Source organism: Bubalus bubalis, chromosome X (genome assembly GCF_019923935.1).
Source record: "Bubalus bubalis isolate 160015118507 breed Murrah chromosome X, NDDB_SH_1, whole genome shotgun sequence".
NCBI classification, from domain to species: Eukaryota; Metazoa; Chordata; class Mammalia; order Artiodactyla; family Bovidae; genus Bubalus; species Bubalus bubalis.
The window spans coordinates 7568883-7593546 of NC_059181.1; the positions used below are offsets into that span (position 1 = coordinate 7568883).

Here is a 24664-nt window from a genome sequence, read left to right on the forward strand (position 1 = left end):
TGGCTCCCAGATGTCCCTTGACACCCACAGTGATTACCTGTCCATCGAGGCAACGTTTTTGACTCTCCTCCCTTCCTGTCTCACTGTCCCTCTTACCCCTCTTCCGCCTCCTGGAATCACCTGTTAAGTAAACCACCTGCACCCAAATCCTTATCTTGGGTTATGTTTGGGGGCCCCCACATTCCTCCCAATACTTCTCTCATAGGTTCATTGAGACTTGAATGAGGTAGTATAGACAGAGAGCTTAGTTCGGCCGGGCACATAGTAGATGCTCAATAAAGTTAGCTCTGGCTCAGACTGTTATTAGCACAGTTTCAATCATATTCATTAAGGTCTAGCTCCTCCTGACTCTGAAATCCTGTAAAAGTAAATGCAGAAAAATGCTGTGCATAGAGAAAAAAGGTTCACTGGAAAAACACTTGTGTCAGTAAGGGAGCAACTCAACTCACCTCCACGTACTCATCCCTGTCCCCAGACCAAAGAATCACAGAGATTAGGAAGAACTGGCCAAAACAGACCTGGAGTGCTCTTCCTTCTTAATCACTGGCCCCTCTTGAAACCACAGTGTGTCACCAACGTCCAAATGAAGGCACTGTTTGTAAGCGAGCAAGTGGGTAGCTGTTTGCAACCCATGTTTTTGTTATTGTAGCCCAGTGTTTAGAGATTGTAAATCCCCCATCAACCCAAACAGTCTTTAAATTTTACTGAAGTATAGTTTGTGTACAATGTTGTGTTCGTTGCAGATGTACAGCAAAGTGACTCAGGTATATATGTGTCTATATATATATATATATATATATAGTAGTGAGTATATGTTAATCCCAGCCTCCTAATTTGCCCACCCCTCCACCTTTCCCCTTTGATAACCATAGATTTGTTTTTGAAATATGTGAGTCTGTTTCTATTTTGTAAATAAGGTCATTTGTATCACTTTTAAAAATTAGATTCCATGTATAAGTACTATCATATGAAATTTGTCTTCCCCTACCTGACTGACTTCACTTAGTATGATCATCTCTCGGTCCATCCATGTTGCTGCAAATAGCATTGCTGTGTTCTTTTTTGTGGCTGAGTAGTTTTCCATTGTATATATGTGCCACCTCTTCTTTATGCATCCCTCTGTTGATGGGCATTTAGGTTGTTTTCATGTCTTGGCTGTTGTAAATAGTGCTATGAGCTTAGCAGTGCATGTATATTTTTGAATTACAGTTTTCTCTGGATATATGCCCAGGAGTGGGATTGCAGGATCATATGGTAGTTCTGTTTTTAGTTCTTAAAGTACTCTCCATACTGTTCTCCACAGTGGCTGTATCAATTTACATTGCCACCAACAGTATAGGAGGCTTCCCTTCCCTCCACATGCTCTCCAGCATTTACTGTTTGTGGACTTTTTGATGATGGACATTCTGACTGATATGAGGTGATACCTCGTTGTAGTTTTGATTGCATTTCTCTGATAATTAGTGATGTTGAGCATCTTCTCATGTGGTTTTTGGCCATCTGCATGTCTTCTTTGAAGAAATGTCCATTTTTCTGATTGGCTTGTTTTTTTTTTTTTTTTTTTTTTTGGCATAGAGTTGCATGAGCTGTTTGTTAATGAGCTGTTTGTTATTTTGGTCAACCTAAACATTTCTTATGCTAAGAAAACTTTTTTTTTCTTTGGTCATCCAACTCTAAGCTTATTTAGGGGAGCAGTTTAAAACAAATTTTTCTTGATTCTTCAAAACCTCAAACTTATCACAATGTTCTGTTTGATATCTGAAAAATCATTAATTTTGTTGCTGTCCATTCTGCAGCAGAATCATTTCTCTAGTCTTTTGCCAAAATGTTTATTTACAAAAGAAAACTATCTTCAGGTCACTCACTATGTTATTTGCCCAGTCCTTTCCATTCTGTTTTGATTGATTCTCTGTAAAATAAACAGCCATGTCTCTTTTGAAAATTGATCTTAACGTCTTAACACACATTGCTTAAAGGATGACCAAAATCCACCCTTATATGCAAAGAAAAGTCATAGAAAAATGAGAGAATCACATCTAATTAGTGTTCAGCATTATAAAATGCTGTGTTGTAAAATACATTTGTATCTGTGTGAACTGCTTGTATATAATAATAAAGTAGCTTTTATTATGAGTGTATTATTTTTGAAAAAGTCCAGACCCTAGATGGCAGTACAAAAGAGGAGTTAGTCAATTATCCTTATGCCCCATCTGTATCCAAAGAATAATGCAACCTAAATGTGGATGTGTGTATTCTTTTACTGTTCTTATACGTGTGTGTATGTATTAGTCTCTCAGTCATATCTGACTCTTTGCAACCCCATGGACAGTAGCCCACCAGGCTCCTGTGTCCATGGAATTCTCTAGACAAGAATACTGGAGTGGGTAGCCATTCTCTTCTCTAGGGGATCTTCCCAACCCAGGGATCAAACCCGGGTCTCCTGCATTGCAGGCAGATTCTTTACCATCTGAGCCACCAGGGAATATGTGGGTATTAATAATGCACCATTAGATAATTTGGTCTGAGTTTGACAGCAGCTATACGTCATTCTAAGGAAATCAAAACTCTAATACTACCCAACTTGGTTAGTAACAGTCAATTTAAGAAAGGACACTGTGTCATTTAGTTACCAAGAGCATGGCTTCTGGAATCAAATTGCCTTGGCTTGATTCCTGGCTCCCTAGCCTACTGCCTATGGTCTGAGAGCAAACTAGCCTATCAGGATCTCAGTTTCTCTCTTCAAATAGTGTGTGCGTGCATGCTAAGTTGCTTCAGTCATATCCGACTCTTTGTGACAATATGGACTATAGCCTGCCAGGCTCTTCTGTCCATGGGATTCTCCAAGCAACTGGAGTGGGTTGTCATGCTCTTCTCCAGGGGATCCTCCCAGCCCAGGGATTGAACCTGTGTCTCTTATGTCTCCTGGGAAGCCCATAATAGTGTCTGACCCTTAATACTGTTTTGGCTATTACATGAAATAATCCATACATAATAAATAAGCATCCATGTGTAGGGCTTAACTCCAGCCCAGAATGTATTAAATGCTCTACAACCATGCACTCATAGGAGGAGTAATAGTGACAATGGCTTCTTTACCAAAATTCAATGATGGTTCCCATTGGAAAGCAGCTTCTTTAGTCATTGAACATATGCTTTAATCATTAGAAGTTCACATTTTACAGAGCATATTCAAGAATATAGATGTGAGTACAATGAGGCCATTCCAATACTTTTTCCTTCAGTAATAACATAAGCAGAAGAGGTATGATCTGGAAAAGAATTTAACTTAGTAGAAGATTTTCGACATTCTGGTGATGAATTCTAAAAATAATAGTAGACACAGGCCCAATATATGTTGGCCACTGATCTTAGTAGTTGACATGTATTCACCCATTTTAACCTTATAAATGCCCTCTTTTTATCCTAGCATTTTTTAAAAGTCAACTTGTCATTTATTTGTTTATTTGGCTGTGTCAGATCTTAGTTGCAGCATACAGAATCTTTCATTGCAGAACACGGATTCTCTAGTTGTGGCATGTGGGCTTAGTTGCTCCATAGCATGTGGGAATCTTAGTTCCCCGACCAGGGATTTGTGCTGTATAGTAGGGTCCTTATTGATTATTTTATATATAGTAGTAGTGCGTATCTGTTAATCCCAAACTCCTATTTTATCTCTCACTCCCTTTTCCCTTTAGTAATCATAAATTTGCTTTCTGTGTCTGTCAGTCTATTACAAAGATGCATTTTAAAAAAGAATTTAATTTAGTGGTGAGAAATACGAAATGAATGTAAAACTAAATATAGATGCCTCTCTATAAATAACCAATAAGGAAAATCATTTAGCTTTTGATACTAGTTGGTTGAGGTGAAGAAATTCAAAGATATGTATACACTGAATCAAAAGTCAAAAATTTGTAGGTCACAAATTGCTCCTTATTGGCAATGTACGTATGGTTCAACATAGTGCTAGCTATAATTTTTTAACATCACATTTAAACAAATTACAGGGCTCCCCGGGCAACAGCAGCTTTGACAAATACCAATGTGAAAACGGAAATATTAGAGGATTCTGGAAAATTCATCACGTCGTGATCTGTAACCCAGCTTGGTAGGAGCAGGTATTTCATCATCATAGTTTATGAAGCAAAACGAAGGTTTGTCTTTGAACGATTAAGGTAGTTAAGATTCCGCTGTAACCATTGGAACCACTTAAAACAGATGCAAATGCAGTTCTTTCTAAAATATCAGATGATTGAGCCTCATATGTGTTGATTCTGGAAGCATTCATTGACTGCACTTTGACATTTTTTAAATGCTCCGTTTTTGTGAGAGATCTGATTATTGGTCAATGTGGAACTTCTCTTTTACTGTTGGTTTTAGTTATCCCCGAGAATTCTGTGAAAGAACTCCTTAGAGCACCTCGTACCATCAAGGACAGAATTAAGAAGTTGCTTGCTCATAAGAATAGCATGAGACAGAAGGTAAAAATGAAAAACATCGCAGAACCCAGAGGGACGCCCACCGCAAAGGTTGACTGGGAGCCCTTCAGCTCTGAAGAGAGCATTTCCAGAGATGGGAACCCTCACGGAGAAAAGAAGAGGAATGAAAACAGAAAGAAAAAGAGGCTGGAGGATGAGAAAAGAGATGAGAACCATGTGGAGCAAGAACAAAGCCTTCGTGGAGATGTGTTTTGTGAGTATCAAGTATGACTTTTGTTAATTTATGCATCTTATGAAAAGTGAATTGTAGTTTTCCCTGGCAAATGACAGGAAAGAGGAAGATGCCGTAACTAAGATGGTGAAGTGAAGTGTGACAGTTAGTCGCTCAGTCGTGTGCAGCTCTTTACCACCCCATGGACTGCAGTCCGCCAGGCTCCTCTGCCCATGGAATGAGTAGCCAATCCCTACTCCAGGGAATCTTCCCAACCTAGGGATCGAACCCCAGTCTCCCGCGTTGCAGGCAGATTCTTTACTGTCTGAGCCACCAGAGAAGCCTATGTAAGGTGGGGTCAGCTTTAAATCTGAAGAAGCAAGGTTCTCTACATGGTCTGGAAACTAACATCTTCTGCAGATACAAAATCACATTTGCTGCTGTGGGATGCACAGAAGGTCAGCCCTTTCCACTTACCCGGGAGATGTCCTATTTGATGCAGACCCTCCTTCTGCTCCTGACCAAGGAAGCCTGCTTGTCCTGCCAGCTCAGTCATCTGGCTGCCCAGCTCTGGGTGCAGCACACCCCTAAACCCCAGAGACATCCCGCCCACCCAGGTAGATCTGCTAAACTCTACCTTTTTCCTTCTTGAAGGCACTTTTTACAGGCACACTCAGTGAAAGGAGAATGTCAGAGTTGTGTGGTTATAATTTTAAAAGGTAAAATAGAGGAACATTCTATATAGAGCTTAAGCTTCAGTTTTCTACATGAGCCACAGAATCACCATTGTCACCGGTGACTGTACAGAGCCATCATCAGCCTCGGCCCCTGCAGGGGGATTTCCATGTTGACCCAGCCTGGGACTTTCCCTTCCATTCTCACCAGGCATCTGTTGCTCCCTCTCTATTTTGCCTTGTCTGTGCTTGCCCCATTGTTGTTGTTATTGTTGTTCACTTGCTCAGTAGTGTCCAACTCTTTGTCACCCCATGGCCTGCAGCATGCCAGGCTTCCCTGTCCTTCATCTCCTGGAGCCTACTCAGACTCATGTCCATTGACTCAGTGATACCACCCAACTGTTTCATCCTCTGTTGTCCCCTTCTCCTCCTGCCTTCAATCTTTCCCAGCATCAAGGTCTTTTCTAAGGAGTCAGTTCTTCCCATCAGGTGGCCAAAGTATTGGAGCTTCAGCTTCAGCATCAATCCTTCCAATGACTATTCAGGATTGATTTCCTTTAGGATTGACTGGTTTGATTTCATTGTGGACCAAGGGACTCAAGAATCTGCTCCAACACCACAGCTGGAAAGCATCCGTTCTTCAGTGCTCAGCCTTCTTTATGGTCCAACTCTTAGATCTATATATAACTACTGGAAAAACCATAGTTTTGACTATATGGATCTTTGTCAGCAAAGTCATGTCTCAGATTTTTAATATGCTGTGTTTAGGTTAGTTAGGTGATGCCTAATGGGGTCCACTTGGGGCACCTTTTGAAAAAGATGTTCTAGATGCGGAAACTGGCACCAATATGAATGCTTTGGAAATGTTAGGGAAACATTGCTGTAACATACTCTGTAAGTAGAACACAGCTGTCCCTTAGTATCCCTGGGGGATTGGTCCCAGGCACCCCCGCAGACACAAAAATCCATGAATGCTCAAGTTTTATATAAAACGGTGCAATATTCATATATAACCTAAACACATCCTACCCTATACTTTAAGTAGTGTCTAGATTACTTAAAAGACCTAATACAATGTAAATGCTGTGTAAATGGTTTCCTGGTATGCAAGGCAAATTCAAGTTTTGCTCTTTGGAACTTTCTGGATTTTTAAAAAAAATATATATTCAACCTGTCATTGGTTGAATCTGTAAATGTGGAGCCCATGGTTACGAATAGCCAGCTATGTATGATAAGCCATATATGATAAACCCTCTTTGTTCATTGATTCGTACCTTCTTAGTATGTGGGGCTTTAGGGATTTCTTTTTACTGATCAAGTGTTCATTGTTAGCTCCTAAGGGGAATGAAGCAAGTGAAGTTGATCTGGTTCTGGTCCAAAGAAAAACTACATCATCCCATCTGAAACACAAAGGTGAGTAACATATATTAGGAGTGAGTATATTTTAGGAGTAATAGCACTCATAAAGAATATTGAAGAATGGAAGCAAGCATTACCTGGCATCTTTTAATTTTAGAAGTTAGACTGAAATATCTTTTCTGGGTTAAGAAGAAAGGAAAGTGAGAAAAGAGGCTGTGTGTTTGTACTGGCTTAAGATATATGTAGATGGACAGCCTGGATTCCAATCTAGTTTAGGAGTCAGGTCTAGTTCCAGCCCTCAGTGTTTGGAGGACTTGGTCAAATCACTTATGACTCCCAGTTTTACTTTCTTGAAAATGGTCATGATTGTAGAATTTTTGTGGCAGCCACATGAAATGATGTAATGTACGTGAAAATGCTTTGCAAATCATTAATGCATCAACAACCAGTTGCTGCCCCTTATCTCTTTAGCTTTTCCCCTTTCTTTGCCCTTCCTTTATTCCTTAGTATAAACTGCAAAAGCCCCCCATTCCAAGCCAGAGTCTGATATTCTTTACAAATCAGAAACCTCTCAGTCTTTCCTCTTTTTCCCAGTGGTAATTTCTGACACCTACATCAGAGGTCAGGACTTTTTTCTGTAAAGGGCCAGAGGCTGAATATTTCAGGCTTTGTGAACCATACACTCGCTGTTGCATCTGTCAGCTCTATCACTGCAGCTCAAAAACAGCCACAGTCAATATGTAAATGAATAGATGTGGTGTGTTTCAATAAAACTTTATTTGCAAGAACAAGCAGTGGGCCAGGATGTTAGTTTGCTGACCCCAATCTACATAAAAGTAACTGGAGGCACTGGGTCAAAGGTTGTGCTAGCTGACCCTGTACCCCATGCAGTTGTGAGGATTTGTTAAATGAACATTTGTTAGATGGAGCCCCTGGGTGCCAGATGGTTCAACAAAAGACCACAAAAGAAATTGAAATAGCCAAGTTTATTACTCCAGGTCTTGGGGAACTACATGGCATGGCCTCCAGGGGCCCTAGAGGGAAGTCCAGGCAGAACGTGGGGCACACGCCTCTATGAGGGTCCATGTGTATGTAGTGCTTTGGGCTTGTTGGGCTAAGGTTGCATTGATGGATTCCAATGAAAACAATTGGGGTGTTAGTAAGCTTCAGGGGGGTCTTATCTAAGGCAGACACAAGGCCCTGGGAAGCAGGGGAGGGTGTCAATCACAGGGGACATTGGGAAAGCCATATGAGGAACTCACTTTTACGGGTGACTCCATGGGCTCTTATCTAGGGCTTGCACTTGCATGAGGGCTAAAGCCAGTTTAAGGCCCTCGCAGACTGCAGGGCCAAACAAAATGGATACCAAGATGGCCATACTTAGCTAAACTTTTTTTTTAATTGAAATATATTTGATTGACTATGTTGTGTTAGTTTCTGCTGCACAGCAGAGTGATCCAGTTATACATTCATAGGTATATATTTATGTTTGCATTCTTTCCCATTATGGCTTGTCATAGGATATTGAGTATAGTTCCCTGTGCTATGCAGTAGGACTTTGTTGTTTACCCACCCTATAGATAATAGTTTGCATCTTTTAGTCCCAAATTCCCTAAACTCTTGACAGCAACTGCAAACATGGCCACGCCTTCCAAAGCTCCCAATGGTAAAACATTTCCTAATCTGCTAAATGATGCTGAAATGCACTCTTTTTCTTAGCAGATTTAAATATCTCAGTTGACTGCACCATTGACCATGGCGTCTGTGGCTGGAAACAGGATATAGGAGATGATTTCAACTGGAATCCTGTGGACCAAGATAGTGGTATGTAGTCTTCACTGATCCATGTCCTGTGGTCCGGTCCTGGAATTAAAGCTATCCAATGATTCGAGCATAACTGTTCTCATTGCTTGTGAAGTCAGGGTTGTTTGTCACGTTTGGAAGCTTTTAGACCTTCCCAAGTCTCCCCTGATAAATGATTGACTTAGTCCATTTCCCACCCGCCTACCCCGTAAAGGATTCTCCAGCAAACCTCTTCCATATTCACTCCCCTGCTGATGAAACACAGATGTAGGACTTTGTATAAGGATTAAGAGTATTTGGGAAAAGGTAGAAGGAAGTTGTTTCTTTTCCCCAGTTTACCAGCTATGGTGCTCTGTGGTTGTCTTTTGAGTTTAGGAGGAGGGGGAAAGGAATCTGGAAAGGAAATATTAATATGACCTCTCCCTAAACCTGGAGTTTTAGGAGGATCACCCCTCAGAGCCCTGAAATCATAATGAGCAGCAGATCAGCACTCTGAACTCCTGGACTGGACTTGCCCACCTATCGTTGGAGGATTTCTTTCTTTCCAGTTAACCTTGAATTTTGCTCTGCTGAAGCTCTGAGTTGCCTACTTTCCACTGTCTACTATTGATGGGCTCTAACTTCCTTTGAGGCAGAGCATTTAGACAGCAGATCCCATTTGGAGCATAAATAGAATTTTGGTCGTTTAAGGCTGACTCTGTAATTAGAAATAACTGTTATACTTTCAGGAAATCTGGTTCTTTACCCATCAAAGTGTTTCTTTGGAGAGGTATATGCCCAGCCTTCAGGTAAAAGATCCTTCTAGATCCTTCCTTGACACTGATTCCTCCCTGAGAGCCTTCCTTGCAAGCCCTTACATGCAATCAGGAAACCTGGGTATCTCCTAACAAAAATTCCTTTTAGAACGTGGGATTAAGGGAGAGGATAGAAGTTCCCTATTTACAAACACCTGATTTGCAAATAACCCTGAGGTTCACTCAACACGGGATGAATCAGCATTTTTAGAAGGCTGAAATCTCAAGGAAAGAGCAAAGTGGGTTTGAACTGGAGTAAAAGGGAAACCTACCACAGTGGGTCACAAAAGACTGTAGCTAGTAGAGCTGCGAGATAAAATGTAGGATGCCTCAATTTCAGATAATCAGCGCATGCTTTTTAGTATATCTCAGACATGTTGTTTATGTGAAATGCAAACTCCACAGGGCATTCTGTACTTTTATTCTCTGAATCTGGCAAACTTACTAACTGGGGAAGAAGACCAGGCAGTCTCTGGGTCCAATGAAAACTAGAGCAATGTCAGTCTGGGCCCTGAGAATGTCTCTAGGAGTTGGACTACCAGAAAACTCCACCCACCCACTGTGTCTTTCTCCTGGCTTCTAGAGGAATATCTTCTTTCTGTCAACTTCTTCAAACCCCACCCTAAGAGAGTTTTTGTCCAAGTCCATCAAAGCCATGACCAGAAGGCTGCAGATGAGCAAACATCCACTACACTGGTTACAAAATTCTTGGGAAAAGGATCTGAGAAACAGAAGGTGATCTGTGTTCCGCCATCTTCAAATAGAACTTGGAGTGATATGTTGCACATGGTGGCTCAGCTCCATGATACCATTAGTACAAATTCATGTATGTTGTGAATTAAATATCACACTGTGGACCCACCTAACCAGCTAGCCATCTTACATACAACTCAGTGCAGGTGGAAAGTTCTGGAACACAAGTTTTCTTTTTTTTTTTAATTTTATTTTATTTTTTAACTTTACAATATTGTATTGGTTTTGCCCTACATCAACATGAATCCTCCACAGGTATACACATGTTCCCCATCCTGAAGCCTCCTCCCTCCTCCCTCCCTGTACCATCCCTCTGAGTCGTCCCAGTGCACCAGCCCCAAGCATCCAGTATCGTGCATCGAACCTGGACTGGCGACTCATTTCATATATGATATTATACATGTTTCAATGCCATTCTCCCAAATCATCCCACCCTCTCCCTCTCCCACAGAGTCCAAAAGACTGTTCTATACATCAGTGTCTCTTTTGCTGTCTCGTATACAGGGTTATTGTTGCCATCTTTCTAAATTCCATATATATGCGTTAGTATACTGCATTGGTGTTTTTCTTTCTGGCTTACTTCACTCTGTATAATAGGCTCCAGTTTCATCCACCTCATTAGAACTGATTCAAATGTATTCTTTTTAATGGCTGAGTAATATTCCATTGTTTTCTGTTAGCTGAAAATTATCTACAGTGCTCAAAGACCATTAAGTTAGATTCTTACCCCATACCTACTACTACCAAGCTTTGTGAATGTGAGCAGATTCCTCAGTTTCTCTAACTCTCAGTTTCCTTCTCTACAGAGCAAAGAATTTCAGCCCTAGGATTCTAAAATTCATGTTAGCATGAAAATTTTGTTCCTAAATATTTGAAATGAAAAGGACTTGAGCTTTCCCTATAGGCACCTAGGGTTCACTTTTTAACAGCTATTTTATTCACTGTAGCCAACCCTTTGCAATGGCCTCATTAACTGGGGGTTTTTCTTCTCTTCCAGCTGTTGGCTACTATATGGCTGTTTCAGCCCTGACAGGTCAGAAGAAGGACATAAGCCATTTGAAACTTCTCCTCCCCAACCTGCAACCCCACAGCAACTTCTGTTTGCTCTTTCATTACCGGCTGGCTGCAAACAAAGTAGGGAAGCTTAGAGTGTTTGCAAAAAATAGGAACAATGCCCTGGCCTGGGAGAAAACCTGGAGCACTGATGAACGGTGGAGGATGGGGAAAACTCAGCTGTATCACGGAATTGATACTCCCAAAAGCGTAAGTGGAAAACTGTATAAAATGAGATTATTTACATTCTTTTTCAGTGATTTAACAAACAAAGCAAAACACTTACTGAAGTACCTAGGCCTCGGGGCTACAGAAATGAATAAGACTTTCCCCTCCACTTAAGAGCTTATATTCTGGAGTGAAATAGGCAAGGTATTTAACAGCACAACTAATGATAATACTTGTCAGATGCAGGCATATCATATTCTGTGGAAATGAACTGCTCATGTGTCAGGCTCCTCCCACCAACTTCCTTCCAAACCAGGCTCTAAATTCCTTACTACATAAAAGCACATCCTGCTCATTGATTTTGTGCCCAGCACTTATCACAATGAATGGAAACTAGAAGGTCATTTTCCAAAATATTTATTTTATTCAAATATAGTTAATTTATAATGTTGTGTTCATTTCTGCTGTACAGGTGATTCAGTTCTACCTCTATATACAGTAAGTCCCCTGCATATGAATGAGTTCTGTTCCTAGAACACATTTGTAAGTCTGACAAATTTAGCCAAGGTACCCATCTAAATCAATTGGCTATATAGTACTGTACTGTAATAGGTTTATAATATTTTTCACACAAATAATACATTTTAAAAACATGGAAAATAAAGAAAACATTTTAAATCTTACGGTACAGTACCTGAAAAAGCACAGTAGTGCAGTACAACAGCTGGCACACAGGGGCTGGCATCAAGTGGACAGGGAAGAAGAGTTACCGATGGAGGAGGGAGAGGAGGTGGAAGATGGTAGAGCTGAAGGATCATCAGCAATAGGAGACAGAGGATGAGCTGGAATGTCACTCACGCCTGACATGAATGGAACGTAGGTTCGCATCTCTGAAAGCTAGAAACTTGAAGGCTCATATGTAGGGGATCTAACTGTAATTCTTCTTCCTAATCTTTTCCATTATGGTTTATCACAAGATACTGAATAGAGTTCCCCGTGCCCTACAGTAGGACCCTGCTGTTTATCCATTCTCTAATAGTTTGCATCTGCTGCTGTTGCTGCTGCTGCTGCTGCTAAATCGCTTCAGTCGTGTCCGACTCTGTGCGACCCCATAGACGGCAGCCCAACAGGCTCCCTCGTCCTGGGATTCTCCAGGCAAGAACACTGGAGTGGGTTGCCATTTCCTTCTCCAATGCATGAAAGTGAAAAGTGAAAGTGAAGTCGCTCAGTCATGTCCGACTCTTAGCGACCCCATGGACTGCAGCCTACCAGGCTCCTCCGTCCATGGGATTTTCCAGGCAAGAGTACTGGAGTGGGTTGCCACTGCCTTCTCCTAACCCCAAATTCCCAATCTACCCCTCCCCCACCCCACCTTGGTAACCGCAAGTCTGCTCTCTATGTCTGTGAGTCTGTTTCTGTTTTGTAGATAGATTCACTTGTCTCATATTTTATTTTATTTATGTTTTGGCCCCAATGTGCCACATATAGGATCTTAGTTCCCTGACTAGGGATCAAACCCATGCCCCCTGCATTGGGAGTGCTAGAGTGTTAACCACAGGACTGCCAGGGAAGTCCACATTTGTGTCATATTTTAGATTCCACATATGACTGGTATCATATGGTGTTGGTCTTTCTTTGTCTGACTTACTTCACTTAATGTGATATTCTCTAGGTCCATCCATGTTAGTTCCTGGTCCAGGGATTGAACCTGGGCCCTGACAGTGCAAGCTCCATGTCCTAACCAAAAGACCATCAGGGTTATATATGATAGTGTATATATATTAATCCCAATCTCCCAATTTATCCCTCCCTACCCTTGTCCCCTTTGGTAACCATGTTTATTTTCTATGTCTGTGGCTCTGTTTTGTAACTAAGTTTATATGTACTATTTTTCCCACTATTTTTTTAGATTCCATATATAAATCATATCACATTTGTCTTTCTATGTCTTACATCATTCAGTAGGACCAACTAGATCCATCCATATTGTTGCACATGGCATTATTTCATTCTTTTTTATGGCTGAGTAATATTCCATTGCCTTTTCATACTGTTCATAGGGTTCTCAAGGCAAGAATACTGAAGTGGTTTGCCATTCCCTTCTCCAGTGGACCACATACTGTCAGACCTCTCCACCATGACCCACCCATCTTGGGTGGCCCCACACAGCATGGCTTAGTTTCATTGAGTTAGACAAAGCTGTGGTCTGTGTGATTAGACTGACTAGTTTTCTGTGATTATGGTTTTAGTGTGTCTGCCCTCTGATGCCCTCTCGCAACACCTACCGTCTTACTTGGGATTCTCTTACCTTGAACATGTGGTATCTCTTCACGGCTGCTCCAGCAAAGTGCAGCCACTGCTCCTTATCTTGGATGAGGGGTATCTCCTCACCACCGCCCCTCCTGACCTTGAACGTGGAGTTCATGAACAGTATGAAAAAGCAAAATGATTGGATACTGAAAGAGGAACTCCCAGTCGGTAGGTGCTACTGGTGATCAGTGGAGAAATAACTCCAGAAAGAATGAAGGGATGGAGTCAAGGCAAAAACAATACCCAGTTGTGGATGTGACTGGTGATAGAAGCAAGGTCTGATGCTGTAAAGAGCAATATTGCATAGGAACCTGGAATGTTAGGTCCATACTACTACTAAGTCACTTCAGTCGTGTCCGACTCTGTGTGACCCCATAGACGGCAGCCCAACAGGCTCCCCCATCCCTGGGATTCTCAAGGCAAGAACACTGGAGTGGGTTGCCATTTGCTTCTCCAATGCATGAAAGTGAAAAGTGAAAGTGAAGTCGCTCAGTCGTGTCCGACTCTTATCGACCCCATGGACTGCAGCCTACCAGGCTCCTCCATCCATGGGATTTTCCAGGCAAAAGTACTGGAGTGGGGTGCCATTGCCTTCTATGAATCAAGGCAAATTGGAAGTGGTCAAACAAGAGATGGCAAGAGTGAGCATCGACATTCTATGAATCAGAGAACTAAAATGGACTGGAATCAGCGAATTTAACTCAGATGACCATTATATCTACTACTGTGGGCAGGAACCCCTTAGAAGAAATGGAGTAGCCATCATGGTCAACAAAAGAGTCCAAAATGCAGTACTTGGATGCAATCTCAAAAACAACAGAATGATCTCTGTTCTTTCCAAGGCAAACCATTCAATATCACAGTAATCCAAGTCTATGCCCCAACAGTAATGCTGAAGAAGCTGAAGTTGAAAGGTTCTGTGAAGACCTACAAGACCTTTTAGAACTAACACCCAAAAAAGCTGTCCTTTTCATTATAGGGGACTGGAATGCAAAATTAGGAAGTCAAGAAACACCTGGGGTAACAGGTAAATTTGGCCTTGGAATACGGAATGAAGCAGGGCAAAGGCTACTAGAGTTTTGCCAAGAGAACGCACTGGTCATAGCAAACACCCTCTTCCAACAACACAAGAGAAGACTCTAGGGAAAACTACTAGACAATTCAGGTATGACCTAAATCAAATCCCTTATGATTATACGTTGGAAGTGAGCAATAGATTTAAGGGACTATATCTGATAAATAGAGTGCCTGATGAACTATGGACAGAGGTTCGTGACATTGTACTGGAGACAGGGATCAAGACCATCCCCATGGAAAAGAAATGCAAAAAAGCAAAATGGCTGTCTGAGGAGGCCTTACAAATAGCTGTGAAAAGAAGAGAAGCGAAAAGCAAAGAAGACAAGGAAAGATATAAGCATCTGAATGCAGAGTTCCAAAGAAAAGCAAGAAGAGATAAGAAAGCCTTTCTCAGCGATCAATGCAAAGAAATACAGGAAAACAACAGATTGGGAAAGACTCTTCAAGAAAATTAGAGATACCAAGGGAATATTTCATGCAAAGATGGGCTTGATAAAGGACAGAAATGTTATGGACCTAACAGAAGCAGAAGATATCAAGAAGAGGTGGCAAGAATACACAGAAGAACTGTACAAAAAAGATCTTCACAACCAAGATAATCACGATGGTGTGATCACTCACCTAGAGGCAGATATCCTGGAATGTGAAATCAAGTGGGCCTTAGAAAGCATCACTACGAACAAAGCTAGTGGACGTGATGGAATTCCAGTTGAGCTATTCCAAATCCTGAAAGATGATGTTGTGAAAGTGCTGCACTCAATATGCCAGCAAATTTGGAGAACTCAGCAGTGGCCACAGGACTGGAAAAGGTCAGTTCTCATTCCAATCCCAAAGAAAGGCAATGCCAAAGAATGCTCAAACTACCACACAATTGCACTCATCTCACACGCTAGTAAAGTAATGCTCAAAATTCTCCAAGCCAGGCTTCAGCAATACATGAACCGTGAACTTCCAGATGTTCAAGCTGGTTTTAGAAAAGGCAGAGGAACCAGAGATCAAATTGCCAACATCTGCTGGATCATGGAAAAAGCAAAAGAGTTCCAGAAAAACATCTATTTCTGCTTTATTGACTATGCCAAAGCCTTTGACTATGTGGATCACAATAAACTGTGGAAAATTCTGAAGGAGATGGGAATACCAGACCACCTGACCTGCCTCTTGAGGAACCTATATGCAGGTCAGGAAACAACAGATAGAACTGGACATGGAACAACAGACTGGTTCCAAATAGGAAAAGAAGTACGTCAAGGCTGTATATTGTCACCCTGCTTATTTAACTTATATGCAGAGTACATCATGAGAAACGCTGGACTGGAAGAAACACAAGCTGGAATCAAGATTGCCGGGAGAAATATCAACAACCTCAGATATGCAAATGACACCACTCTTAAGGCAGGAAGTGAAGAGGAACTAAAAAGCCACTTGATGAAAGTGAAAAGGGAGAGTGAAAAAGTTAGCTTAAAGCTCAGCATTCAGAAAATTAAGATCATGGCATCCGGTCCCATCTCTTCATGGGAAATAAATGGGGAAACAGTGGAATCAGTGTCAGACTTTATTTTTCTGGGCTCCAAAATCACTGCAGATGGTGATTGCAGCCATGAAATTAAAAGACGCTTACTCCTTGGAAGGAAAGTTATGACCAACCTAGATAAGCATATTCAAAAGCAGAGACATTACTTTGCCAACAAAGGTTCGTCTAGTCAAGGCTATGGTTTTTCCAGTAGTCATGCATGGATGTGAGAGTTGGACTGTGAAAAAAGCTGAGCGCTGAAGAATTGATGCTTTTGAACTGTGGTGTTGGAGAAGACTCTTGAGAGTCCCTTGGACTGCAAGGAGATCCAACCAGTCCATTCTAAAGGAGATCAGCCCTGGGTGTTCTTTGGAAGGAATGATGCTGAACCTGAAACTCCAGTACTTTGGCCACCTCATGTGAAGAGTTGACTCATTGGAAAAGACTCTGATTCTGGGAGGGATTGAGGGCAGGAGGAGAAGGGGACAACAGAGGATGAGATGGCTGGATGGCATCCCCGACTCGATGGAGGTGAGTTTGAGTGAACTCCGGGATTTGGTGATGGACAGGGAGGCCTGGCGTGCTGCGATTCTTGGGGTCACAAAGAGTCAGACACGGCTGAGCGACTGAACTGAACTGAACTGAACTGAACTGAATATTCCATTATACCACACCTTCTTTTCCCTTCATCTGTTGATGGACATATAGGTTGCTTCCATATCTTGGCTATTGTAAACAGCTCTGCAATGAACATTGGGATGCATCTGTCTTTTCGAATTGCAGTTTTCTTGGCACCCAGGAGTGGGACTGGCCTATCATACATTAGCTCTGTGTTTAGTTTTTTAAGGAACTACCGTACAGATCTCCATAGTGGCTGTACCAATTTGCATTCCCACCAGTGGAGGAGGAGGATTCACAACGATAATTAAATTTCTTCTAGCCTGGGTTTTGAAAAGAAAATCGTATTATTCCTTTAGTTTTGCTTTTTTTTTTTCTTCTTAATGGGAAGGAATTCCAAAATTTCCTCTTAAACTTTACTCTTCCCAGCTTTCTAGGGCTTTCCAGATTCTTTTAAGTGTTGCAGGAGCCCTGTTTTCTCTGATTGTAATTCACTCAGTGTAGATACCAGGCATCTGGAAAATACATTACCATATATTCAGTGTCAAAGCCTGTTTCTATGGAATAGGGACATATGAATTGAGTTCAGTTTAATAGCAACTAAATAGTGGGACTTTATCATTGCTTTAAATATTTGCAAGTAATTTTTTATTCCCTCTCCTGTATTAGATCATTTTTGAAGCTGAACGTGGCAAGGGCAAGACTGGAGAAATTGCAGTGGACGGTGTCTTGCTGGTTTCAGGCTTATGTCCAGATGGCCTTTTACCTGTGGATGGTTGAATGTTACTGTTATCTTTTATATCTTTATATTTGGCTTTTATGTCAGTTCTCTGTTTTTTGACAGTATATCATAGATCCCCTCCCCCATTTTAGAAATACAAACTGAAAATTGTGGTGTTCAAACAGACTCATTATTGTAAGATGCCTTTCTTTATACGATATACTGATATTTGCTTTAAATATAGTACCATTGTGTCTTCTCATTCATTTCTGAGTCTATAAAACTTGGACGTATCAGTTCAGCCCTCCCCACCCCAGTACATGTGATGTGTCTACATGATTTGGTGAACCACTTTATGTAACATTTCTAGAATTACAAAAAAAAAAAAAAAAAAAGCAACACAGAGAAATGTTTAACTATTTGACTTTTATGGCACTTCTTGGAAACTATAACATCACAGATAGACTTTTACGTAACTGGCTTAGCCAGATCTTTCACAACAAAGTTTGAATATTTAAGTCCTTTGTAATAATATCCAAATAATCACCTTGTGTCATGGTTTAAGTTTTTCTAAGTAAGAAAATGTGTTGTTGATTGTATGTTTAATTATGTGTATCGTTATTTGCTTTGCTAGAAAATGTGTTTTATATTCTTTTTTCTGTGAAAACACTTATATTATTTTTAACTTATATTCTTGAAAATTCTTAAAATTACTTGCTATTATGGAAACACACGACTGCTTTCTGAGGCCTCATAACTATGATGCTAACTAGCTTAAGTTGTTGAATTGACGGTCTCGGAGAATTATCTAAAATCAAAATTATGCTAGTAGCCAGGTTGCAAAAAAGACTATTTTGTCTTTTTCTCTTGTCTATTTCTCTTTCCTTCCAAATTCCAGAACTTCTTTGTGTGGTAATGAATCCCGAGTGTACATTCCTACGGATGAAAGTATATTTTGTTTTAAGATACTAGGTTGGAAGGTGGTTTGGGACAGCTCCCAAACAGAAGATTCCCCAGATATTTGCCAGTTAGCCCTGGAAGCGACAAAGGCATTAACCTGTAAAAGGAAGGAAAGCAAGAATGTGTCTATCTACTAATCCTTAAAATTTGTAGCCTTTTTCTTAAAGATTTTTTATATTGAAACTCATAGTATCCTTCTTCTTCTTTGTCTTTTTCTTTTAAATAAGAAGGATTATGTAAAAGAAAAAAAAGACAAGAAGAAGGAGTACAAAGGGTTTAAATAGACGATTTAAGATGGTGGGAAAAAATACATTGTTTTCGTTTAGTGTGAAGTTCTTTTCCCATAGAAAGTCAACACGGGACTGTGGGATCTGTTAGGATAACTACTAGTTACAGAAACCCCCAAAACAGTGTTTCTAGTGAGACCAGATGAAGAACTGCCTGGCTCAGTGAAATCAGCCCACAGAATTGTAAGAGATAATAATATTGTAAAATGGTTGTTTTAAGGTACGAAAATGAAAATGTGGGGTGGTTTGTTACATGGCAAAAGTTGACCGACACAAGTGACTTCTATTATATGACTGTGCTAGAACCTGAAGAAGACCTCCCCCACCGTGTCTCCTCAATGACCAGGGAAATTTGAGAGCATAGTCATGGCTTAGAGTAAAGGAAGATAGAGAGGAGACTGTGCAGTGAAGGCCAGTCAGTGCCCCAGTAACCCATGTGATAGGAAGAGATGTTAAACTGAAATGAAATAGGGAGGCCTGCAATTATGTTACATATAGGGAGAAAATCAATATGAAGCTGATTTAAATTGAATTTAGTAATAGTGCACGTTTCTCTAGTATCTGTAGCAGAGACTTCTAGTTGCCTACACAATAGCCTTTCTCACCTTTTTCCTTACCAGTATGACCATGTATAAATATATATGGAGGGACTGCAATGTGTTCAACTAAAAGGCTGTGTTTCCCAACCTCTCCTACAGACGGGGGGGGGGGGGGCTCACTGAAGTCACTGGTGAGGCTTCCAGGAAGGATAATTAAAGAAGGCTCTCAGCTGGCAGCTCCTTTTGCCATTTCCCTCCCTCCTTCCTGCCTGCAATGTGATTGTGAAGGCAGGAGCTCTGGCAGCTGCCTTGTGACCATGAGGGCAAGTCTCACAGCCTGTGGTGGAGTACACAACTGGAGGAAAGCTGGGTTCCTGATGACATGGTGGCATGTCTACCCTGTCCCACACTGGTCACTGCTTGACGTTACATGAGACAAAAAGAAATCCTCTCTTGGCCTATCTCGGATTTCAAACAAAACACAATCCGATGTCAGGTGACCATTCTTCCCGAGCCCCAGAGGGCTGCCCTGCCATGTCCACTGCAAGACCACAGTCTTTGGGACTAACTTCTTGGACCTTAAACACCAATATCTTGTTTCGAATTCCAGTCCACAGCCTATAGCCATGGATCTCTAGCCTGCAGCAGCACGGAATCCCATTGGATTCCTTTGGCGAACCTAAGGTCAAATATTTCAGCCACGACTCCCATACCTGTGGACCCTGGCCACTACTCAACATGGAACTCCCCTTGTCATTCATCCTCTCCCACTCTCTCCCCCCATTGCTGTTATGGGCTCCCTCCTCTGGACACTAACTCCCACTCATTTCTGCCCCTTCCCCACCACACCTGCTCCTCTCTTAAGCAAGGAGGAATACTGAATGGCCCCTTCCAGTAGGGCACTTGATGCCTCCTGAAGACTGCACTGATCTCTAGCGTGGCCTGATGTCGCCTATATTTTTGGTGCACTTCTTTTTTCCTCAGGCACAGAATACTTGTGGGATGACTCTGGAATACTTTTACCTGAAGATGTTTTCAGATGTCAAGAACCGTAGCCCTACTGGCAAAGCTAATAAGTTGACCTGTCACAGTTTTATTAGGTATCAGTAGAAAAGACAAGCCTCCTGGGTCAGAGACAGACTTTATTTCTCATGGGACAACAGGTAGCATGGGCCTCGGTCAGTCCACTGCCCCTTACCCCCCACCCCGAGTCTCCCAGGGGGTGGGCCAACAAAGAGGCACATCCAGAGGGATGCCAGGTACAGGGTGAGTTTGTGTCCCAGCTGAGGAGTCCTGAGTTAAGGAAAGCCCCAAACTTATAAGGGGACCACTAACCCACCTGCCCAAACTTTGCCCTAGAAGGAGACTGTTTTTTTGGCTTTGTCAGGAAACAAATCTGCTCTCGAGAAATAAGATACTATCTCTGTGTGCCCCACCACCATCCTTAATAAGACAGCACAGAACAAAAGCTGCCAACGCCTTTGTACAGAAAACAGGCAGAAACACACGAGACCCACGGAGAATGGCCTCCTGACAGCAGCCTCTTAGGACCTTTCAGGAGTCAGTTGGGTGAGGGGATGGCAGTGCGAAAAGCTGGGTAGCAGTGTGGACTCCTGAGAAGTTTAGAACTTGGAAGCTAACATTCTCACCTTTGATACTACTGCTTTCTGGAACTTACTTTTCCAGGACCAATGTTTAAATCTTTTTCCAATCAGACTGGAAGAAATCAGGTGAATTAGTTTCTGCAAAATAAACAGACATAAAGTAAGAGCATTCTATGTTCTGAGAGAGAACTATCAAATTTTTTTAATTTTTGTAATTTTATTTGTATTTTACATTGGGTTTTTGTATTTCAGATGTACAGCACAGTGGTTTAGTTAAACATGTACATATATCCATTCTTTTCCAGATTCTTTTCCCACATAAGTGATTACAGAATATTGAGTAGAGTTCCCGGCACTATACAGTAGGTCCTTGTTGATTATCTATTTTATAGAAATGTGTATATGTTAATCCCAAACTCCTCATGTATCCTCCCCCTCACCTTTCTCCTTTGGTAAGCATAATTTTGTTTTCAAAGTCTGTGAGTCTGTTTCTGTCTTGTAAATAAGTTCATTTGTATCATCTTTTTAGATTCCACATGTAAGTGGGGTACTTTCAACCTTTTTCGTTTTCTTTTTCAAGTCAGTGAAACAGTGACTGCAAATGCCAGATCGCTGTGTTCGGTCTCCACTCAAAGCCTTATCCTGTGCTACATGGAGGCAGCTTCATTCTGTGTGGCCAGGGAACAGCAAAGCAGTTAGCAATTTGGGATTTCTGTAAATGTATACAGATAGGGGTTCTTTCTTCCTGTGGAAAATGGAGTTGTAGATTGGTGTAGTTATTTATGACCTGTGGGGAACTCTTACATCTTTAAATATGCTAGCCTGCTTCATAAAAATTCCATCCTTAGCACACATTTGAAAAAACTCTGTACCACAGTTAGCAAATTGACTTTTATCTGAGAGGCAGTTGTGGGGCAGTGAGAGCCCCCTCCCCAAAGTGGGTTTAGAATGGAAAGGTTACATCTGCCTATTTTTTACCGAAACTTGTCCTGTATATATCTCTAGTCGGTTTGGGAATGTTATAGAAATTGTTCTCCATTTCTAGGTCATGGTTTTGTTTGTTATGGTTTCTCCCACCCTGTGCCACTTTCTAGACCATGATGGGTGGCGGATTCAGTGCAATTAGGTGAGAACCAATTACTCTTTCCTTCTCAGTAATTTCTTTGAGAGCCTATATATGTATTTCACTGGCAATGTTGCTCAAAACACATTTGGAAGTGCCTTTTTCGGGTACAAAAATCGTACAGAAGACTTGATATGCTAATTTATGGTCATGCGTCATTTATGACCAAAAACAGCACATCTTACCAACCCAGGACTCCACTCCTGAGTATATACTCCATAGGAACGCATCATGGCACTGTTTATAATAGTCACACTCAGTTCAGTTCAGTTCAGTTGCTCAGACGTGTCCGACTCTTTGTGACCCCATGAATCACAGCACGCCAGACCTCCCTGTCCATCACCAAATCCCGGAGTTCACTCAAACTCACGTCCATCGAGTCAGTGATGCCATCCAGCCATCTCATCCTCTGTCGTCCCCTTTTCCTCCTGCCCCCAATCCCTCCACAACTCAAATATCCATAGTGTCCCTTTTCAGTAGAAAGGATACATAAACTGGTATATTTACTCAGGGAAATATTAGCAAAAATGAGAATGAACAAACTAATACTACTCACAGGAACACTGATGAATTTCTGAAATATGGCACTGATCAAAAGAAGCCTGGGAATTCCCTGGTGGTCCAGTGGTTGGACTCCATGCTCTCATTGCTGAGGGCCTGGGTTCAAACCTGGTTGGGAAACTATGATCCCACAAGCCACACAGCACACGTGAAAACTAAAAACAAAAACAAAAACAAAAAAACAAAGTACATACTGTATGGTTCCATATATAAGTTCCCCCCAACACACCCTTATATAAGTTTTGAGATCAGATGCAATGAATCTATGGTGGCGAATTCACATTGTGTTTACCCTTGGAGAGGGTGCCAGGAAGGAACACAGGGGGACTTCTTGGGGTGGTCATTGCTTCATGTAAGTGAAAGTGTTACCCCTCTTGAAGATGAACCTCTTCAGTGTGACTTGGGGCCTGCTGACTTGGGACATGAGTTCATCTCTCAATACAGGCAGGTTGTGGCTGTAGTTCCACAGACTCATGCATAATCCAGCCACTAATGACTTTGACCTTGGGGATGTCCCCTAGCCTGCCATCCAGGATACCCAGGGACCTTGGCCTGGACATAAATGGCTTTTGAACCCGCCCCCAGCACTTCTTGGCCACGCTACGCAGCATATGAGATCTTAGCTCCCTAATCAGGGATGGAACCTGGGTCCCTTGCGTTGGAAGCACGGAGTCTTAACCACTGGGCAACCAGGGAAATCCCAGCATTGGAATCTTGAGGAGTGGGTTCAACAGGCCCAGGGGTTCAGGCCTGAGTATCTTCTTTCCTGCTGTTCGGGTGCCTGGGACCCCCATCTCCGCCACATTTGTTGGTCTTTCTCGACAGTGATAAAAGTTTCCACATCCCCCTTTGTTCTCCCTGTCACTGTCCTTTTAGAATGCTTTTCCTCCTGAATTTGAGCTGGAGTCCCCCAGCTCCCCTGCTGAAAGGCACAGTTGGCCCTTGCCTCCCTTGGTTTCCAGCTCCTCTCACAGAGTTCCCGCAGTGCCCTCTCGTGGCAGCTTCCCTGCACGTGCGTGGCTGCTAGCAGGCAGAAGGCAAAGAGGACTGTCTTCAGCGTCTCTTGCTTCCTCTTCATCCCATTTCTCCTCTCCCTAGTGTTTTGTGAACTCATGCTTCTTTCTGGGTACCCAGAACCTTCCAGTCACTCACCCTTGAGCTCTTGAAAATCCAAGCTTGCAGGACTCTCATTCTCTCCCTGTTCACCCTGTCAACATTGACTTGTCCTCTGTCCCATTCTGTTGATCTCTGACAAATGAAAAGGAAACGGCCCTTATAAAAAAACTCAGGCTTAAGGAATAAAGAACTGGAACTGTAACCACAGTAAGTAATTGTTGTTGTTGTTTAGTCACTGAGTCGTGTCTGACTCTTTTGCCATCCCGTGGACAGTAGGCCGCTAGGCTCCTCTGACCATGGGATTTCTGACGCAGGAATACTGGAGTAGGTTGCCATTTCCTTCTCCAGGAGGTCTTCCTGACGACCCAGGGATCGAACCTATGGGTCCTGCATTGGCAGGCAGATTCTTTACCACCAAGTCACCAGAGAAGCCCAAATAATATTTACTCTTTTGTAACAGTAGCTTCCACTGCCTTAATACCAAGGAACAGGTAAGAAGGCACTTTCAGCACTGTGTAAGATCAGGGATTCTCCTCTGATGATTCAGATCACACAGCTGCATTAAGATGGAGGCTGAGTCAGTGTTTGCTGGTAGCCAGCGACAGAAAACAGACCTCTGCTAACCTACAGCAAAGGGAAGTTACAGTAAGGAAAGACGAGTGTGTGTGAGGATGGAAAGCCCAGCAACCTAGCCTTGGAAATAAGCTCCAGGGCTAGAAGTGGATGGGAAAAAGCCACTGTCGATCAGGAAGCCACCATCTGCTGGAAAAATCTCTTACCAAGTTACTCTCCACATTGTTCCACAAAAGTCACTTTCCAGGGAGGGGTGTGCGATCAGGCCCCCTTGGATCATGTAGCTGCCCCCTGGCTAGGGCAGAGCAGGGCACCTGATGGGCTGTTCAGACGGTGAGATGAAAGCTGGGTTGCAAAACCTGTCCGAGTCCACCACATGAACGCCGTCACATAAAAGCTCGTATTGAGTAC

The 24664-nt window shown here is 42.1% G+C and overlaps 1 protein-coding gene across 1 annotated transcript in view; it reads left to right on the forward strand.

Annotated features, from left to right (window-relative positions):
- The window catches only part of LOC102390225 (epidermal growth factor-like protein 6), a 32575-nt gene extending 14851 nt beyond the window's left edge, over positions 1 to 17724 (forward strand). The window contains exons 4-8 of the mRNA XM_044937235.2: positions 4381 to 4692; positions 6657 to 6737; positions 8406 to 8507; positions 11031 to 11296; positions 17439 to 17724. Of these exons, the coding sequence (XP_044793170.2) occupies positions 4381 to 4692; positions 6657 to 6737; positions 8406 to 8507; positions 11031 to 11296; positions 17439 to 17549 (872 nt within the window). The 3' untranslated portion in view covers positions 17550 to 17724. The remainder of the gene's footprint in view (positions 1 to 4380; positions 4693 to 6656; positions 6738 to 8405; positions 8508 to 11030; positions 11297 to 17438) is intronic.
- Positions 17725 to 24664: the final 6940 nt, after the last annotated feature.